The sequence below is a fragment of the Anabrus simplex genome, chromosome 2, assembly GCF_040414725.1.
Source record: "Anabrus simplex isolate iqAnaSimp1 chromosome 2, ASM4041472v1, whole genome shotgun sequence".
NCBI lineage: Eukaryota > Metazoa > Arthropoda > Insecta > Orthoptera > Tettigoniidae > Anabrus > Anabrus simplex.
This window is the reverse complement of record NC_090266.1, coordinates 155,932,721-155,954,398: the sequence shown is the minus strand read 5'-3', so window position 1 is coordinate 155,954,398 and position 21,678 is coordinate 155,932,721. Positions and strand designations below refer to the sequence as shown.

Genomic DNA, 21,678 nt, shown 5'->3' with positions numbered 1-21,678 from the left:
TTACTACAAATATATTAGTGATGTATGCATGGACCAACACTGAGTGTAGCTTGCCGAGCGGTCCCATTACTGCATTGTTGCCACTTGCGCTTTCTCGGTCGCCGTCTAGAAAATGATGATCAGTTGTTGAAACAGTAGATGGCTGCACATTTTAGAAGAAAATAAATTTTTAAAAATACTGATGATGGTAAAATTTTTTGCTTTATGTTGCACCGACACAGATAGGTCTTATGGCGACGATGGGATAGGAAAGGCCGTGGCCTTAATTAAGGTACAGCCCCAGCATTTGCCTGGTGTAAAAATGGAAACCACGGAAAACCATCTTCAGGGCTGCCGACGGTGGGGTTCAAACTCACTATCTCCTGGATGCAAGCTCACAGCTGCGCGCCCCTAACTGCAGGGTCAACTTGCCTGGTAAAACCTTTTACATAATCATGGTGGGAAAATTATACAGATGTTCATTGTCCACCAAATTTCTAATTCAAAGTTAAGGGTGGGAAAATTACATGAGGGGGAAAATAAACAAGAGTGAAAACTGTGTGGATAAAAGCAGTATTTTGTGAACAGTTACCATTAAAATTTTTCATTGACTGTGCTAAAGAATTACAGTGCCAGGCTGAGTGGCTCAGAGGGTTGAGGCGCTGACGTTGTGACCCCAACTTGGGAGGTTCGATCCTGGCTCAGTCCAGTGATATTTGAAGATGCTCAAATACGTCAGCCTCGTGTTGGTAGATTTACTGGCATGTTAAAGAACTCCTGCAGGACTGAATTCCGGCACCTCAGCATCTCCAAAAAGCCGTAGAAGTAGGTAGTGGGACGTAAAGCCAATAATGTTGTTATTATTATTATTATTATTATTATTATTATTATTATTATTATTATTATTATTATTATTATTATTAATGTTTACAATGAAAAACTAGGCACATTGTATTGTAAAACAAAACTATATTACAATGAAAATATTTCATGAAAATCAAGACATATTTTTGGTCATAATTCAGCATAAATCACTTTCAGATATTTGCTGCCGTATGATGTGCATTAAAGTAAGTTGCATTATACAGAGCTATGTCACACATATATCATGATTTTGTTCTCATCTTCCTCTCTGTACTGTGATATAAATTTGTCTGAGAATTTGAAAAGTAAAAGTGAAGTTTTATGCAATCTTGTGTAACTAGGTGCACAAAATATTTATATTTGAGGTTTTAAGTTTATTTACTGCATACTGTTAGGTTGCTTGAATATTTTCAGGGTTTTAATTTTTCTTAAAAATTAACCTGCAATATCTTGGGCTTTTAAGTTAAGAGGTTACCCAGAAAGTTGTGTCAGTTGCAACTGTGCAAATCCACACATTTCCACAGGTTGGCTATTTTGTGATGAAGTGTTCAATGATGTGCTTGTTTATTTGCTGAATTTCTATGCAAAGTGATATAAGTTACTAAAATCCTGTACACTAATTCTATTTTTTATGTTTTTCAGCGATGCTTCAGAGTTCTTGTGAACAATGCAGCTTGTCAAAACTGGAGTCAGTCTGAAGAATTCCAAGAACTTATTCGACCTGTTATTAAAACACTCCTAAAGAAGTGTGCTGATCGCAACAGACGCACTAGTCATTTGAGTGCTGAAGTATTGGTAGAGCTGGCAAGGGGACCAAGTGGTGAACAATCTTCAGAACCACTCTCATGGAGTCTCGATGGCCTAGAAATTATTTTGAGTTGTGTGTTAGAACCTTTCACTGTGGAGTCTGTTAGTTGGCAGTGGTTAGCAGGAAGACTATTGATGCTGAATACACTTCTCCAAGTATTTCCTGAAGAATTTTGCCTAAGATATGTTCCATTATATGCAAATGAGTCAGGATATAAACTGAACAACTTCAATAGACTTCTTTCTGTTATAGAATTTTCATTCAAAGCTCTACAGAGTTCTCATAGTACAGTGAGCAAACTAGCTAGGCATGTGTTTGTAGTGTCTTCAAGTATGACAACAGCAGAAAGAGGAATGTTAAATCAGATTCTAGAGATGATATCTGAACTAGATATTAGCTTACAATCAAGACTGAAAAAACGCCTCCAGTTGGCCATTGATAGCCAATCCCAGACTCCTAATTGTTCCCAGAAGAAATGTAAACCAGCTCGCGGCACACAAATGAATGTTGCAAGTAACAAAATAGAAATGCAAGGATCATCTGCAGTATCTAGTTTAAGGTCATCTTCACCTCCAGTACGGCCAAAGGATCTGCCTCTTGAATCAGTTGTGAAGGTAAGGAAGGCAACCAGGCACCAGCAAGTACCTAACAGTCATCAGTCTCCATCACCATCTTCTAAACGTTGGATCAACTCGGGATCAAAACTGTCAAGTTTATTTTCTAGAAATAAGAAAGTGGAGGATATTCTTCCCACAAAGCCTGAATTAAATGGTACTTGTGATTCGGGTTGTGATCATGGGTTAGTTGACAGTCCTTCTACACCTACTCATGACTGCTTCTGCCATTCTCCTGTGGAAGATGAAAATATAAGCTTCTTCAGCAGAGTGATGGGGTGTGTTCCGAACTCTCCAAATGATAGGCCATTATGTGATAAAGTTGGTCCTGTTACACCAAATGAAGGAGAGCGGCCGCAAGAAAATGAACAGAGAATTCCTGAATATCGTGGGACAGAGTCCGAGACACTGGTCAGGCCAGGAGGCTTCTCCATTCAAACCAGGGTATGTTAATTTCCATTCCCATTATGATTACAAATTTTCGTATCAGAAGTGAAATTTGGCTCATTGTTTTCATTGAATTCTGTATTGCAGTACATGGGAGAAATTGTTAAACTGACTACTTACTTGGAAGATGTCCATTGGAAGCGAGGCCCATTACTTGGAACAGGAGCTTATAGTACTTGTTATCAGGCGAGAGATGTTGAGACTGGTACACTCATGGCTGTGAAACAGGTTTGTAGATTCTTGAATTCAATTCATAAATACTCAGTGTAATAAATATCTTCAGTAGAGTGACGTTCTACATAAGTCATTTCTGGATATTTCAGTGTAACAGTTACTTTGAGGATGTGCCATAATCTACCAAAACTTTTCATATACAAAGGGGGTAGGTTATTTCTATGTTGAAAACAAAATTGTACTGTGCAAAATACCGAAAAGTAAATACTGTATTGTCCCCTTCTCCGGGGTCGCTCAGTCGGCAAAACGAGAGTCCCAAAAGGGTGGACCGTTCGCAGGGCCGATTTTGCTATTAAGGGACAATTTCACAGAGTTTATATTTTCAGGACCCTTGGTGACTGGATAGGTGACACAATATAAATGAAAATCAGGGCAAATAACAACAACGTTTATTAAAACATAACGGAAACTCAGTCTGGACAAATGCATGAAAAGGAAGAAAAAAAAAAAATTTTAAATACAATGTGACTTTGCAACAAAAGAAATATCTCAATCTTTAATGGCTTGTGAATAAATGAACACGACTATAAGTCCTCGCATGCTTCTGGAGTTAGATTCCATTGCTTCTTCAGTGAAACTCCACCCAGTATTTTACTCTGCAACATCGAATGAACCACAAAATTAGCAAAGCTGTCATTTCCCGTTATAACTCATGTTTAGTCATTTACAGGTAAAATAATTTCATACATTTTGAAGAAAAATTACTATTAGCTCAGCATTTACTTGTTCGAGGAAATCTCTTGAAAATTCATTCACTCTACCTGTGAAAATCCTCTAACTCATCTTGTCATCATAAAATTCCTTTACAATTTCATTTTAGTGTTGGGAAAATATTTTTACAATTTCTTTGGCATAACTCCCTCTCTCTCGTAGACTACGCTTGACTGTATTCTTTCCTTACTCTATTTAACTTTTCTAAATTACCTAGCATTTCATGGATGGATAGAGCATCATGAGATCCTACACGGAATCAACAACAACAACAACAATGCTTCACAGTCACCAAAAAAAATATACAAGATAAGTTTCCTTGGAATGATATAAGTAAATGACATCAAACAACCCAATTCTATCAACTGGTTAAGTAAATTTTTATCACACAATGAATCTGTAATATTTATTATTATTATTATTATCCAGTCATTTATCTCGTCTTCCTCTTGAGTTTTATTGAAGATCCTTACAATCATCTGACCAGAATAAAAACTCGCTCATGACTGTAGTTATGATGATACAGAAAGCCAAATTTCTCTCTCGAAGAATAACTATCACCATCATCAGTGATAAGAGCTCACGAGCCTCGAAAACATCTAATAACGATTAAGTCATGTATTATTCATTTCAGTTGTTGAGCCAGAAATGGACCTATTATTAGTCACTAAATTCGTACATCCTCATAAATCATTATCGCCATAATCATTCATTACAATCACTGTGACTCATAATACCTTTTAGGCCCGACATGCACCCTAGTAGTCCCATGTCGTCCATTAATGGCGAATTCCATTATCACAATGACCATACAAGTTTAATCTCAACAACTTTTACATTATCCGACCTTTACTATTATTAGCATTATTATTATTATTATCCTATAATGGCTCCTAGATCGTTCTCTCGAAGAATATTTCTTACATTCGTCGTTCACTTTCCCTTCTACCATCGATCACTACACATGACTAACAGGGTTTTAAAACTACGATTTAATTATAGTGTACTCCTACATCTAATCATATCTTCATTTACTATTTTTATGAGTTTAATTTATTCTTATTATTACTATTATTATTATCATGATTGTTAGTAGGCCTTACTCCCTTAAAGTCACTTTCGAAGATCATAATCACTCACTCTTGTCGACTCAAGAACAACTGGGATTATTCATCATCACGTCCAAAATAAAACTATCATTATTCCAAGGAAATGCAAAGATAGAACAATATTGAAATCACAAATCAACGAAGTAAGGAACGCTCTCCCATCACCATTAAATACAAATTACTAAGGAAACTACTTTACTCTACGCAAGAATACAATCTAGTCATCTACTAAAAGAGAAGAAATTTTACAAGGGTACTCATATTTCCGGTGAGAATCCTTGGCGTCGGGATGCTGCTCCAGGCGACGACATCTCTTGCCTCATCTATGGTGGTTTACGGATGTACAAAGTCATCGCGTTGGCGTGCACTCTGGAATTTAGTTCCACATGACTGTAGCTCTATTCAGCGTCTTCCTTTTATTCCAGCAAAGTCCCAGAAAATCTCTCGATTTCCCTCTTGATCGCCGCATCTCGACAACTTGGTTTCCTCGGAGATAGCTGAAACTAAAATATTCTATTAGCACAAGGATCCACACTAGCTATAACTCACTAAGTTATTTTCAACACTTAACTTGGCGCAACGATGTACTTCAGGTCCATTATTACTATAAGCTTCGTCTTCTGTACACATTCATTAAGTTACGATGCGCCTTAGGCTGACAAATAATAGGGCTGAATATTATGATGATTAAATAAAGGTTAGATTTCCTCTCGTCTATCCACTTGAGATCGTGACTTCCTTTCATAATGTCCAATGGAACATTCCTAAAGCTTCTATGGCAAGAATCGGCTTTAATGAGCACGCTGACTGTCTGTGGTTTAACATTTTCCACCCGGGAGAATGCATGACTGTAATAAGCTCGCTGGATACTGCGTTGAGCTAACAATGAATTACACTGGCCTTCAAATAATGTAATGATCGTGCCCTACAAGGATTACACTAGTATTCACGTCGTCTAAAAATATTCTTCTTTCCCGTAGAGAATACACGGTTCGACTTCTCGTAAGAAAACCACTGTCCGACGTGCTCTTGGAAAACTGTTCTGGCCATCGTCTCGTGAAATTTTTCCTGAACTGTTCTGTCGTTCATACACAAGAACTTCCTTCGACTTCTCCAGAACAATCCTAATATTTCCAGCACTTTCCTCAATTTCTATTGGCTGGTAATCGACCTGCGCCATAGCTCGTCCTTGACCGCTACGAGTGGATTTTATGAGAACATTTCTCCTCCCCTCTGTCGTCTGCTGGTGTCGTGACGTAACTGCGCTCTGGTCACCCTCGATCAGCTGTTGACCTAGTTTCGGCCGGCTCGCTCTCGCACAACTATGTCACAGCTGGTACACGCGCACTCGTAAGCAATGCTCCGTAATAAATATTCCCAGCTTTCCCAAATTAACTGAGGTACCATTTAGACGGGTACATAATCCCCCTTGGTTGATTTAGGATTTAATTAGTAGATTAAATCATAACAACTCAATTCACTTTCTAAATGTACACGGAAAATGTGCACCATAACAGCTCCTTTTCAAGATTAATTTCTAGGATTTCTCCGGGACTGGTGATAGACACGTAAATTCCCAGCATTATAAATAGCTCTAAAGTGTCCATCAAAACTTTCTACCTGGTATGCGTTGTTCCCCAAGTCTTTAATTACTCTGTAAGGTCCAACATATAAAGGTGCGAACTTCGCGTAGAATTTTTCAACAGGACTTGAAATAGCGGGTTTACGGAGTAATACGTACTCTCCAACATTTAAGGGACGATGAAATCGTTTCTTACGTACTCTCCTCCGTCTTCTGTTGGCATGATCTACAAGGTTTTCTCTCGCTTGGAGAATTACTTCCGCATGAGTAGGACGTCTTTGATCCAGGTGGGGAATTACGTTGTCCCAAGTTCGGACGGGATATTGATTGAAGTGAATGACTGAGGGAATTAATTTCGTCGCCTCATGCACTGTGTTATTTACCACGTCCATCATTATTGGTAACACTGCGATCCACCTATCGTGTCTGTTTTTACAATAAATTCTGCAAAATTTTGAAATCTCTTGCATCACCCGCTCAGCGGGATTACTGGCTGGATTTCGGATCGAACTCATGGTGTGCTTGACCCCCATTTCAGATAAGCCTCGTCGGAACTCTTCAGCCGTGAATTGCGATCCGTGGTCAGTCAGCAAGACTTTGGGTTTCCCCATCTTCCAGGGATACGATTTCTGAAAAATCGTTTTTCCTTAATAAAACTTGATTAGTTTTGAATTTAATTTGAGCTTGATAGTACTCTAAGAAGTCGACTCCCAAAATCATATTGTATTGGATCCGCGACATTACTACAAAAATGTGAGGAAATTCTGAATTTCCTATCTGAAGTGTGAGGAAAACCTGCACTTTGCATTCTACGGATTTATCCGGTATGATACCCTTAATCTTCATATTGGATACCGGAATTGATGGTATATCTCCTTTTCCCTGCAGTTCCTGTAAAAAACTGTTGGATATAACGCTAATGGTAGCTCCAGTGTCAACTAAACAGGATACCTTCCTGTCGAATACTCGTGCTGTAATGACAGGTAATTTACCTTTATTCGGGTTGTTGTCCTGGCGTCTTTCTTCCAATAAATCATGCGGTCGTGTGAGCCATGAATCCACCTGAATTATCTCAAAGCAGTCCCCTTGACCATTCGCCAATATTTCGGGTATTTCTTCATTCAAAAATTGACGTTTTTTTTTTCACCCCTTGACTCATTCCGGGCTGGCAGACGGTCTCCTCCTCTCCTTTCCGTCTTTTTTTTTCTTCCTGAAATGCGAGGGATTCTGCGCCTGTTACGTCGGGATCTGTATTTTGATTCAAAATAGCTCTTCTCCATATTTCACCTCCGTCTGTTTTCTCCTTGAGTTCCCGGACATGTTCTTTGTTTTCATCAACTGTCCCCCTTGGTTGATAAAACCGATAACAATTTCTTCTTTTCTCGGCGGCATATTTTATTCCTCGGGAAGTTCGGCCAAAATATCGATCTCTTCCTCTTGATCCCATCGAATACGGTCGAAATCCATGGAAGCCCCTCTGTAATCTCTGCTCATCCCTTGTTTCACTCCGTTCGGACCTTTCTTTAGTTTGTACCTCTTTATTTTTCTGTGGAACCACCGTCCTTTCTTTCTCAACATAAGTCGAATTGATTTCCTGACTCAAGGCTCGAGTATTACGGGTATGATCCCTAGACGTCATATCTAGCAGTCTTAATACTCTTTCCAGCTCTATAGCTGTTCGGATGTTCGATGCTATTAATATTCTTTGTACGTCCGGCGGTAGCTGTCGAATGATGACTCGGCATAATTCTTCCTCTGGAAGTGGGTCGTCCAATTCTCGAATTTTCCGGATCTGATTTGCGGCAAACTCGGAAAATTTCGTAGGCAGCGTCGAAGCATATCGACGAGCATACCATTCCGTCCTTAAATTGTGCTGAATATCTGTGTTCCAAAATTTATCGAAAAATGCGACCTTAAATCCTTCGAAATCATCGAAACTGTACCGGAATGCCATAAACCACGTGTGAGCTGACGAATCTAGGTATTTTTCCGTCACTCGTAATTGTCGTTCAGGAGGAATGTCATTATCTTTAAAATATTCTTGTAGGTCCTTAATAAAAGTTTTAGGTGTAGGTCCGTTTTGATTGTTGAACTTTCGGGGTTGATTGTCCTGTAGACGTATAATATTCACAATCTGCGGCCTGTTCCCTTTATCGTCCATTTGATTTAAAGATGCGGTATTATTCTTAGCTCGACCGGAAGTTTTTATCTCCTGTGCTGCATTAGGAGTCGAACAAATGAATCCTGCTTTAAACTGTTGCTCCATTTGTGATTGCCTTTCAATTACGGACGCAGTCACAACTCGTGTGCTGTCACTATGCAATCGCAACGTTTGTAATTCCGTTGTCATATTTGATATTTCGTCTGACATCCCTTTTATTTTATCCTCGATTTGTCCTACTAACCCACGGGACGCAAGAAGTTTGTGTTCCACCTTGGATACAACTTCTCCGATAGCTTTCTTATTGTCATTTACAGCTGTTTTCAGACCTTCTACTTCACCAGTAATGACTTCTTTGCTCATCTGAATTTCCTGTCTGACCCCCTTGTCGACCTGAATTATACTATCACATACTTCCTTAAATCGTTTAGTCCACCTCAATTGCACATCGGTCGTATTTTCCTTATGCGATTGTATTTGGTTGCTAAGCTCAGAAATTTTCCTTTCCACCTCAGTCTTCTGTGTGATCATATTATCCATAATTGATTTCTTGAGCGTGCCTAGCCTCTCAGTAAACTCCTGCGCTACGCTAGCTATCGAGTTTGTAACCGTTCGTTCAATCTCTTGTTTCAACTTCGCCTGACTATCTTTAAAATCACGCGACATCACTTTAATTTCTTGGGTTAACCTAGTCTGGTTGTCTTTGAACTCACGTGACATCTGTGCTTGACTCTCCTTAAACTCAGTTCTAATAGAATCAACACTAGCCTTAGTTTCCGCTCTCATTTCGGATTGATTACGTTCAAGTCTTTCAATACTAGCCTTATTCTCAGCTCCCAATTTCTCAGCGCTGGCTCTCATCTCCGCTATCATCCGAGCTAAAGTATCCAAATCCATTACAATTCATAAGCATTGTGCTCGCCAACAACGATGAACCTGTACATCTTTGCCCCATTTGCCTAAATTTCACCGGAAATTGCCAAAGAATTTGTAAAATACAAAGTATGAACTCAACAAGCATGCTCTCCGTACTGTAACAAATAGACCTATACCGAAGCAATGTCCAGTTGTATTATGTCATTACCAACCTTGGTATCTCTATCCATTTAATTGTCACCATTTAACTGAATGAAAATTACCATCTCCTTGCTTTTGCGCCACCATAGTGTTCGCCGAAACAACAAGATCGTAAATATAACAACAACAACAAAAATATGCCCTGGAAATAATCCACCAAAACGATCAATGCCTAAGCAATGAGGGTTTTGGTTGGCCCTGAAAGTTGGGCGCCAATGAAATATGTCCCCTTCTCCGGGGTCGCTCAGTCGGCAAAACGAGAGTCCCAAAAGGGTGGACCGTTCGCAGGGCCGATTTTGCTATTAAGGGACAATTTCACAGAGTTTATATTTTCAGGACCCTTGGTGACTGGATAGGTGACACAATATAAATGAAAATCAGGGCAAATAACAACAACGTTTATTAAAACATAACGGAAACTCAGTCTGGACAAATGCATGAAAAGGAAGAAAAAAAAAAAATTTTAAATACAATGTGACTTTGCAACAAAAGAAATATCTCAATCTTTAATGGCTTGTGAATAAATGAACACGACTATAAGTCCTCGCATGCTTCTGGAGTTAGATTCCATTGCTTCTTCAGTGAAACTCCACCCAGTATTTTACTCTGCAACATCGAATGAACCACAAAATTAGCAAAGCTGTCATTTCCCGTTATAACTCATGTTTAGTCATTTACAGGTAAAATAATTTCATACATTTTGAAGAAAAATTACTATTAGCTCAGCATTTACTTGTTCGAGGAAATCTCTTGAAAATTCATTCACTCTACCTGTGAAAATCCTCTAACTCATCTTGTCATCATAAAATTCCTTTACAATTTCATTTTAGTGTTGGGAAAATATTTTTACAATTTCTTTGGCATAACTCCCTCTCTCTCGTAGACTACGCTTGACTGTATTCTTTCCTTACTCTATTTAACTTTTCTAAATTACCTAGCATTTCATGGATGGATAGAGCATCATGAGATCCTACACGGAATCAACAACAACAACAACAATGCTTCACAGTCACCAAAAAAAATATACAAGATAAGTTTCCTTGGAATGATATAAGTAAATGACATCAAACAACCCAATTCTATCAACTGGTTAAGTAAATTTTTATCACACAATGAATCTGTAATATTTATTATTATTATTATTATCCAGTCATTTATCTCGTCTTCCTCTTGAGTTTTATTGAAGATCCTTACAATCATCTGACCAGAATAAAAACTCGCTCATGACTGTAGTTATGATGATACAGAAAGCCAAATTTCTCTCTCGAAGAATAACTATCACCATCATCAGTGATAAGAGCTCACGAGCCTCGAAAACATCTAATAACGATTAAGTCATGTATTATTCATTTCAGTTGTTGAGCCAGAAATGGACCTATTATTAGTCACTAAATTCGTACATCCTCATAAATCATTATCGCCATAATCATTCATTACAATCACTGTGACTCATAATACCTTTTAGGCCCGACATGCACCCTAGTAGTCCCATGTCGTCCATTAATGGCGAATTCCATTATCACAATGACCATACAAGTTTAATCTCAACAACTTTTACATTATCCGACCTTTACTATTATTAGCATTATTATTATTATTATCCTATAATGGCTCCTAGATCGTTCTCTCGAAGAATATTTCTTACATTCGTCGTTCACTTTCCCTTCTACCATCGATCACTACACATGACTAACAGGGTTTTAAAACTACGATTTAATTATAGTGTACTCCTACATCTAATCATATCTTCATTTACTATTTTTATGAGTTTAATTTATTCTTATTATTACTATTATTATTATCATGATTGTTAGTAGGCCTTACTCCCTTAAAGTCACTTTCGAAGATCATAATCACTCACTCTTGTCGACTCAAGAACAACTGGGATTATTCATCATCACGTCCAAAATAAAACTATCATTATTCCAAGGAAATGCAAAGATAGAACAATATTGAAATCACAAATCAACGAAGTAAGGAACGCTCTCCCATCACCATTAAATACAAATTACTAAGGAAACTACTTTACTCTACGCAAGAATACAATCTAGTCATCTACTAAAAGAGAAGAAATTTTACAAGGGTACTCATATTTCCGGTGAGAATCCTTGGCGTCGGGATGCTGCTCCAGGCGACGACATCTCTTGCCTCATCTATGGTGGTTTACGGATGTACAAAGTCATCGCGTTGGCGTGCACTCTGGAATTTAGTTCCACATGACTGTAGCTCTATTCAGCGTCTTCCTTTTATTCCAGCAAAGTCCCAGAAAATCTCTCGATTTCCCTCTTGATCGCCGCATCTCGACAACTTGGTTTCCTCGGAGATAGCTGAAACTAAAATATTCTATTAGCACAAGGATCCACACTAGCTATAACTCACTAAGTTATTTTCAACACTTAACTTGGCGCAACGATGTACTTCAGGTCCATTATTACTATAAGCTTCGTCTTCTGTACACATTCATTAAGTTACGATGCGCCTTAGGCTGACAAATAATAGGGCTGAATATTATGATGATTAAATAAAGGTTAGATTTCCTCTAGTCTATCCACTTGAGATCGTGACTTCCTTTCATAATGTCCAATGGAACATTCCTAAAGCTTCTATGGCAAGAATCGGCTTTAATGAGCACGCTGACTGTCTGTGGTTTAACATTTTCCACCCGGGAGAATGCATGACTGTAATAAGCTCGCTGGATACTGCGTTGAGCTAACAATGAATTACACTGGCCTTCAAATAATGTAATGATCGTGCCCTACAAGGATTACACTAGTATTCACGTCGTCTAAAAATATTCTTCTTTCCCGTAGAGAATACACGGTTCGACTTCTCGTAAGAAAACCACTGTCCGACGTGCTCTTGGAAAACTGTTCTGGCCGTCGTCTCGTGAAATTTTTCCTGAACTGTTCTGTCGTTCATACACAAGAACTTCCTTCGACTTCTCCAGAACAATCCTAATATTTCCAGCACTTTCCTCAATTTCTATTGGCTGGTAATCGACCTGCGCCATAGCTCGTCCTTGACCGCTACGAGTGGATTTTATGAGAACATTTCTCCTCCCCTCTGTCGTCTGCTGGTGTCGTGACGTAACTGCGCTCTGGTCACCCTCGATCAGCTGTTGACCTAGTTTCGGCCGGCTCGCTCTCGCACAACTATGTCACAGCTGGTACACGCGCACTCGTAAGCAATGCTCCGTAATAAATATTCCCAGCTTTCCCAAATTAACTGAGGTACCATTTAGACGGGTACATAATATTATTACTGCTTCCTCAAGACCTAATTCACCGGGCGAGTTGGCCGTGTGGTTAGGGGCGCGCGGCTGTGAGCTTGCATCCGGGAGATAGTGAGTTCGAATCCCACTGTCGGCAGCCTTGTAGATGGTTTTCCGTGGTTTCCCATTTTCACACCAGGCAAATACTGGGGCTGTACCTTAATTAAGGCCACGGTCGCTTCGTTCCCACTCCCAGGCCGTTCCTATCCCATCGTCGCCATAAGACCTATCTGTGTCGGTGAGACATAAAGCCACTAGTAAGCAAAAACAACTTCCATAAAAAATATAAAAGTTATAAAATATATCAAAGACTGAACCACCCATCAATAATCAACTAAAAAACATAGAGGGATTAAAAATATAATCATAAGTATAAACTTTAACATTGTAAAACTCTAAATGTTTGAAAAAAATCATTACCATGAGTCATTCTTGAATGGCTGTAAATCAGTCACACATTATCCTGTTGTTGCTAGCCAAAGAAAAGAGAGTGAAAGGAACATCCAAAAATTGACAATAATGAAAAGTTTGCTTATATTATGAGATGTGTCATTGGTTTTTGTCTCAGCAAGGTGATCTGACTGGTTTGTCAAAAATCGAGAATTGGTCACCCAGTGGATGAAAATCATCCTCTAATAAAAGGAAGTGTTATTACTGTTCAGCAGCAATGTGAAGTACTTACTTATCTCTTCTGCCATTGATAGAATTATCTGCTTGGTATTTTCCTGTCTTGGACAGTCAATGTTTAATTATGTTGCTAGGTCATGAGGTGTCTAAAGAAGGATAACTGTCAAACATCCATAATAATGGTACAGAGAGGTTGAAATATATTTTCACAACAGCTCCCATTATGAAGTAAGCTTTAGTAGTGATGTGGAAAACAGGAAAAGTCAGGAAGATAGTACTGTATTAAAGAAGTTACAGAACAATCTGGGAAAGGCATTGGTCTCTTGTGACTATCAGAGGCAGCCACTGTTGGAATCTCAGCCCATGCCTGTAGGAATTTTGAAATGAAAAGTCACAACCCTGTAGTTCACATTACTCATAAATCTGAAGATCCCATGGCTATGGTCATAAGAAATGTTGAACACTATCATTAATATTCAATTGGATGGAGTTATGCATCAATAGACTAAGCGCCATTTGACGAAAATTGAGATTTTAGCACTATCTTATAGAGGAAAGCTTGAACTATTTATAATAAATTCCCCACTGTCTTACAAGAGGGGATTAGTTGTTAGGAAACTTAAAACCTAAGCGACATAGCGGGAATCAGTTAAACTGTAAATTGCATCAATAGACTATGCGACATTCCATTTTGCATCATTATTCCTCACATTCCATCATGTATGACAGTGAGGAAGCCCGCGTTTTCGATAGTGCTAAGTTTTGACGTGGTGATACATTGAGTGGTTTATCAAGTGACGAAGTTCAGCGATGTATCAAGTACTTCTGAAAGTAAGGTGAAGGACAATGCTACTAATGCAGCTTGCTAAAATGGTTACGTCGGAGTTTCATTCTCTAGAAGAACTTTCTAAGGTTAGTATGAAAATGAGATTGTTGTATGGTATCTAATACGGGAGTCTGCAATGTAAGTAGTATTTTTGTATTGATATATTTATTTGAATAAGCTGCAAAGGCTTCAGTGTAACAGTGTTTTAACATGTTATGCTAGGTAATACACATCAAATCAGTGAATTTCAGATAAGAATAATTTGCTAGTTGCTTTACGTCGCACCGACACAGATATGTCTTATGGCGACGATGGGACAGGAAGGGGTTAGTAGTGGGAAGGAAGCGGCCGTGGCCTTAATTAACGTACAGCCCCAGCATTTGCCTGGTGTGAAAATGGGAAACCACGGAAAACCATTTTCAGGGCTGCCGACAGTGGGATTCGAACCTACTGTCTCCCGAATACTGGATACTGGCCGCACTTAAGCGACTGCTCGGTGATAAGAATAATGAAAGCAGTGACTGCAGATATTTAGCATGCCCTCAAATTTTATTAGCGTTTATACATTGCAGAGGACTATGTAAACGTAATGAGAAACTGCAGGCAGAAAAAACTCCATTGTACTTCACCAGATGGAAAACACGTTCTTAAGTTCAGTAAAACTTGAAAAACTGATTGTGAATCGGGAAACGGATGTCCATGGTTGCAAGATAAACCGGCAAAAACTAAAAGAAATCCAGTTCTTGAAATCACAACCGTTCAGTATGTACGCCAAAACTACATTTGATGGTGAATATATAGAAGTAAATCTAAATACGTCAAGACTAGGATGACCACAGGAAACTAGAGTTCCCTTTAATCAGGCATTAATACCTTTGTGGCCAAATGGAAAACCTATCTCTGAAGCCAAACTTGGATACCTTAATTTGCTGATGCACCTAATACTTGCAGATGCCAAACAATTTTACCAGGACCTTTAAGGGGATTCTGATATCGTGAACAGCATAGATGGATGCAATGGAGATCCTGATTTCAAGATTGAATGAACTGAGAGTAACAACCTTATTACCTGTCCAGTGTTTTATATGAATTTATGGGTGCGAATATAATCACATTTTCTGTTCGACTGAGATAAGTAATTAAAATTCTATACTTTCTTTCAGAATCACTTTATTTTTCTTGGAATAAGGTAATCATAACCACATATACCGACCTTCATATCCTTTACTTAGTTTAAGGGACTGTCATTCCAATGATGATGATGATGATGATGATGATGACGATGCTTGTTTAAAGGGGCCAACCACTTAAGTCAACGGCCCCTAATGGTTTGAGAGGGCCTTTCTACTTAGCAACTAATGTGTGTCTAAAGAAAAACAAATCTTACCCATAGGCTTGAAAATATCACGTCAGTACTGTACTCTCAGAACATAATAGGCCTATTGTGAAGGAAAATCCATAAAGAAATATGAATTGCATTGTATAGACTACAATGGCTCACTTCTTACCATTTGTATTTGACTCAGATCAGTTGAAATTCATCATATCAATAAGTGGTTATAGCAATGACTTTAAGGAATAGCTCACCTTCTAGAGTTTCTCCATCTAAAACTTGAATAATATACCGGAGTTGTCGCGCGGCTCGTGATGGTTCAAGCGCTTAGCGCAGTAGGAGATTCAGGTTTTAATCACGGCATATTTTTTGAATTCTTACTCGGTAGATACTCAACAGTAAGGGGTTATTGGTGTAGCATTGTGATGCATTAAGTGCACGTGAGAAATACCTTAAATTGCATCAGTAGACTGAGTGCCATTTTTTCAAGAAAATTTATGAACTGTGAGTATAACAATGTTAAAATTTGGTGAGAAGGTACAATCTATTATCCTACAACACCAGGAGTACCATGTTTAACAAAATTATGTTTGCTTGAATTTACACATAAACCTAAAGTTCAACGCGAATATCTCGAAACCAACTTTTGGCGCTTGGTCTAATGATGCATAACAGCATCCAATTATGCATTAAGTAAATAGAAGTCCATGGAGGCCTGTAGGGTATTAGTTCAGTTTTATACAATTTGCTTTCAGCTAGTGGTAGAATCGGTTAGCATTACAATGATTGCAATAGTATGGGTGGATGCAAATGGGTTGAAGGCATTCTCAGGTTTGTAGGGTTCCTCAAAATACTGTGACTCCAGACCCTATTGAACTGGGAGGTGTTGGTAATGTAAATTGGAGAGTTATCATCAGACTATCACATCTTGACAAAGGCTGGTGGCCGCTACCTTCCCATTGTTTCATTGCTGAAAACCTTTGATGTGTGAGTGCGGCATTAAACCAGTAGCAAAGAAGAATTTCCCAATCGGAACTGAATAATTTACTGAGGGACCTCTATCTTTCGAAAAGTCACGGAGAATTGTTGGGTTCTCGTCTTCAGGGGTGGAATTTTAAGTAGCAAGGTGTTAACATGTCAATTTGAAATGAGAGAAACACTTAACTAGCTTTCAGACTAGAAACATCATATTTCGGTCATATTTCGGCGGTTTGGCGACAGCTGTAGCTGTGCAAAATCATCGTCAACTTTCCGAATGAGAACTAGTATTCACAAAACTGCTTTTTTCTTGGAAATACAAAAGCCGACAAATATAAGGAACGTATTGAAGATGTATCAGCGTATGGGGTATAATATGTTGTTGAAAATCCACTCTTTACACTCCCATTTGGTCTTCTTTCCACCTAATTTGGGCACAGTTAGTGATGAGTAGGGCTCGGATGTTTAGGAAAAGTCATATTTTTTCTCTGTCTATATTTTCTTGCCTGATTGGACACTGGTGCAAATCAGGTGATTATTGTCCAAATTAAATGATTTTTATTTGTCATATAAATGCATATTTTGGCTATTTTTTGTCATAAGGTCATATTTTGAGCTATTTTAATAGAAACATAATATTTTGGTCATATTTCGGCGGTTTGGCGACAGCTGTAGCTGTGCAAAATCATCGTCAACTTTCCGAATGGGAACTAGTATTCACAAAACTGCTTTTCCATATCACATCTGTAGTTAATGCAAGTGGAATACTCTGCCTCTTCTATCAAGATTGCACAGAAATTGTTTTCCAACAGTTTGTCAGAAAGTCTGGCATATATTAAGTCGAACTGTGGAATTCTATCGAGTGCAGTTGCTAGTTTAGAAGCTGCTAGGTTAGAAATTCATGCAAGTATTGAAATTGTGAGAAGTGTTGAACTTTAAGCACAACGATCACATGAAATACAATAGAAGTCCGTTATAGCGAGAATTCATAACAGCGAAAAAATTACTCGCTATAACGGATTGTCGTTATATCCGATTTTTTTATAAAAGTCGGAAAACCCTTCATGCATTTTAAAATCGGTATGAAACGGCAATCAGTTTGTTCAAAACTTGCGTTTCCCTAGATGATATCCACACTACGGCTTACTTGTTTGTTATTTTTCATAATCCGATACTACGTGAAAGTGTATGTTTAATTTTATTCTGAAAAAAATAAAGTACCGTATATCTCCAAATCCAAGATGAACCCCACTTTTTCCTTCAAAAAATTGAAATCAGGCTCAAAAAGAAGTTTGTAAAATCATATGAATGCCTTGTCGTACAGTAGGCTTACGCATTTTTAGACTATTTTTAGACGCCGAACATTGACTTTCGTCACGCCGTATTTATTTATTTTTGGCGGCTGCACGATTATCTATTTCCATGGGTTTAAGGACCATTAACTTAACATTGGCATCATAATAAAGAAGAGAACTCATTGAAAATTTTCCGGCAATACCTATTCCATGTGTCTCTACAATACAACGATCCATCAGGAAATTATTCTTGCTGTCTATAAAACTGTTATTTTTACGCAGCATCAGATATAACCGGCTGCCGCTACATGCACATCTCGCTTGTCGGGTTCGGCCAAATTCAGCAGCTAGCGATGTATTGGCCTAATCGCGAACGTTGAAAGTCAACGAACAAGTTTATTGCGCCATGGTATGGCCATTCTGCCCTTGCATTTTTTGTGCACATACCTCACAATTTCATCTTCGACTTCTTTAAACCGTCCTTGTTGCGGACCACTGAATGCATTTTTTTGTACAGTACGCATTTTGTTTAGCTCTTTGTCTTCACGCTAACGCCAAATATTGGCTTTAGTTAGGCCTATGCCGTATTTTCTTGCGGCTGCACAATTATTCTACATTTCCGAGTGTTTAATAAACATTAATTTATAATTGGCATCATAATATCGACTAGAACCCGTTGAAAATTTGCCAGCAATACCTTTTCCACATACCGTATCTTTACAATATGACTATCCATCACGAAAATATTCCTGCTGTCTATAAACCTTAATTTTACTAAGCGTCAAGTACAATAGACGCGTTATGACTCTGCCACTGAGTAGCCATGGCTTTTCTAAGAATTCGAAGGGTCACATGTTTTGATGCCATTCTGCAGATTTGAGAAACACACAGGCTCTGTACAACCGGTTGTCGCGGCTAGCGATGTGTAGTAAAGAGGCGGTCGTTTATTGTCAACGAGTTCTGTGCGCGTGTGAAAAGAAGCAGCGTGGTTACCGCGGTAGTTGCCAGTGGAATCCATTAACTTACTGTTAGGCTGCGAATGCAACAACCCTTGAGTTTTCGCATGAGATTCTGAGAAAAAAAAGTATTGGATTCGGAGAAATACGGTATCACTCCAGAGTTTTCTGTGGCAAAACACCTCAGCTTTCTTCTTCAGACAGCGTCATCTAACCTAACCGCATATATAGCCTATCATGAAAACATATTTGAAACGCATGTAGAGAAATAACCTCCTCGCGAAAAATTTACATGTAAATAGCCGTAAATTGACGCGAGAAGATATGAAATATTCTCTGAAATCAGTGATGTACTCTGCCATATCTTGAGGTGTATCACATTCTTACTTAATTTCCATATATAACATTAAAATTAAGATATCGTTCACTTCAGTCTTTATTTTTAACGAGTTAACAACTGCTATCGGCCACGTTATTTACGCATTTATCACGAAAACGTGTTTTCCTCTTTCATTTCGAATTTTTTTTAGAGAACAGCAGTCAATGGGTATTACTAATAAACGTAATAGACAAGAAAAATGTTCCACCGATCAATACTATTTATTGTGAATGAATTATTGCACTAGTACCGGTTTCGGCCTCTCTTGGCCATCATCAGCTAGCACACAATATTTACAGTCATTAGACAATATTACAAAGGTGTTACGTTAGAGCATTACGTTATACCTTTCTCGCTGTAAATTTTCATAATAGCCTTTCCGTAATTTAACCAGACGTGACAAAATATAAACTAACCTCTGAAATTAATTAAGCACTCTACCATATCTCAAGGTGTATCCCATTCTTACTTAATTGCAGTATTTAGCCTCAAAATTAAGCAGTCGTTTAGTCAGCCTTAATTTTAACGAGTTAACAACCGTTATCGGACACGTTATTTACGCATTTATTACGAAAATATGTTCTCTTTCATTTCAAATTTTCTTTACGGAACAACTGTCGATGGATATTACTAATCGACTCCGACATCGCCTTCGAATGTCGACGAGAGAAATCGCTAGTGCACATAGCGAGGAAACGATGACGAAGGTAATCGATCGCATGCAGTATCATCGCTGGGGTGCATAAATATCGGTAACGGAAAGAATCGCGCACGCTTAATAGCTCGTAATAACGGATGCGCCAGTGATAGGGTTCTCGCTGTGACCGAAGGACGATACACAGTTTAATATAGGAATTTTGAAGGGACGGAAAAATGTCGTCGCTATAACGAAGTTCTCGTTATATGCCGTACTCGCTATAGCGGATTTCCACTGTAGTTGGTGTCAGTGTAAAACGGAAACTTCAAAACATGCTTAATCGAAGTGACGGTTTTCACTGTGTGCATGATAAATGATGTTCTTAGAGGAAAAGGTTCCAGTACATTTCAAGATGAGTGCATACTCGACAGCAGTGATTTAATATTATTTAAATATGCACCAATAACGTCTTGTGACGTAGAAAGGAGATTCTCTTCTTACAAGAATGTGTTAAGTGATAATCGGAGATCTTTCGCGCCTGATGCTTTGAAGATGAACATTGTCACACACTTTAATACCACCCGCGGAAAAGAATGAAAAAAGTTATGTGAGTTTGCACTATTTGCCCTGCCGCCCTACCATAATGTATCGACAGATATGTACTTAATTCGTTTCGTGGTGCTCAATTTAAACTTTAACGCATTTGAGTAATATTAATGTAATCTGGGCCAAAGCGTTCCAAAGTATTTTAAAAATAGATTGTTTTCTAATTTTCTCATATTTTAAACCCCAATGAAGGGTGCAAACCTGTTTCGCCTTTTAAAATGTTGTGTGATTTGATAATCGTAGCGAACTTAGTACTTTATAGGTATGTATTCACAAATGTTTGAAAAGGGAATCGAGGAAAATAGACTGTGAATAACTGCTAAAAATGTATATTCAGAAAACTGATATGAAAGTAGGAATAAAGAATGTAGTTAACAAATATGTATCAAAGGAATTTATAACTTATTTTAAAATGGAAATGTCCATATTTAGATTAATTACTTTCGGTTCATATTTTGTAATTTTTACAACATACTTCGTCACTTTTGAGGTCATATCTGCTTGCTTATTTTGGCTATTTTTTTGTCTTAAACATCCGAGCCCTAGTGATGAGTATTTCAAAATGTTTTACAAGAATAGTGCTGATATGGAGAAAAGAAATGCAGGAAAGTTATTAAAGTCATTAAAGAATATGTTAGCAGACTATTGTTAGAACCTCAAACAAGAAGGTTCTGCTGCCAGTTACAAACAGAAGAGGTCAAGGAGAGAATTCTTATCAGTTCTAAGAATGTAAGTAAAAGTAAAATCATATTTAACTGTTATTGCTCAATATTTCTATATAGAGAAGTCCTAAGTTTTGAATTCATGGATTTTTAATATTTAAAATATATTTCACAGCAAAATACACAAGAATAATTTAAAAATTTAATTTTTTTTTTTGATTCAGTGGTGTCGATTTAAAAAAAAATATTTTTGTTTGGGGGAAATTTAAAAATTCAAATTTTTTTATCCTTCTTTTCAGGTATGTGGGGAATGATATGGTAAAGAACATGGTTGTAGTGGGTGGTCTCAATATACCAAACATTAACTGGGAAGGTAATGTGAATAACAGAAAGTATGACCCACAATTTGTAAATAAGTTAATCTGGGAAGGACCGCTGATGCAGAAGGTGATGGAACCAACTATTAGGGAGTAATATTCTAGACGTTGTGCTGATAAAACCAGATGAGCTCTGTAGAGGAAC

The 21,678-nt window shown here is 38.1% G+C and overlaps 1 protein-coding gene across 1 annotated transcript in view; it reads left to right on the top strand.

The window, feature by feature from the left end:
- LOC136863948 (mitogen-activated protein kinase kinase kinase 1) overlaps positions 1–21,678 on the top strand; it is a 545,708-nt gene that overhangs the window by 489,825 nt on the left and 34,205 nt on the right. The window contains exons 11-12 of the mRNA XM_067140398.2: positions 1,486–2,709; positions 2,800–2,940. Of these exons, the coding sequence (XP_066996499.2) occupies positions 1,486–2,709; positions 2,800–2,940 (1,365 nt within the window). The remainder of the gene's footprint in view (positions 1–1,485; positions 2,710–2,799; positions 2,941–21,678) is intronic.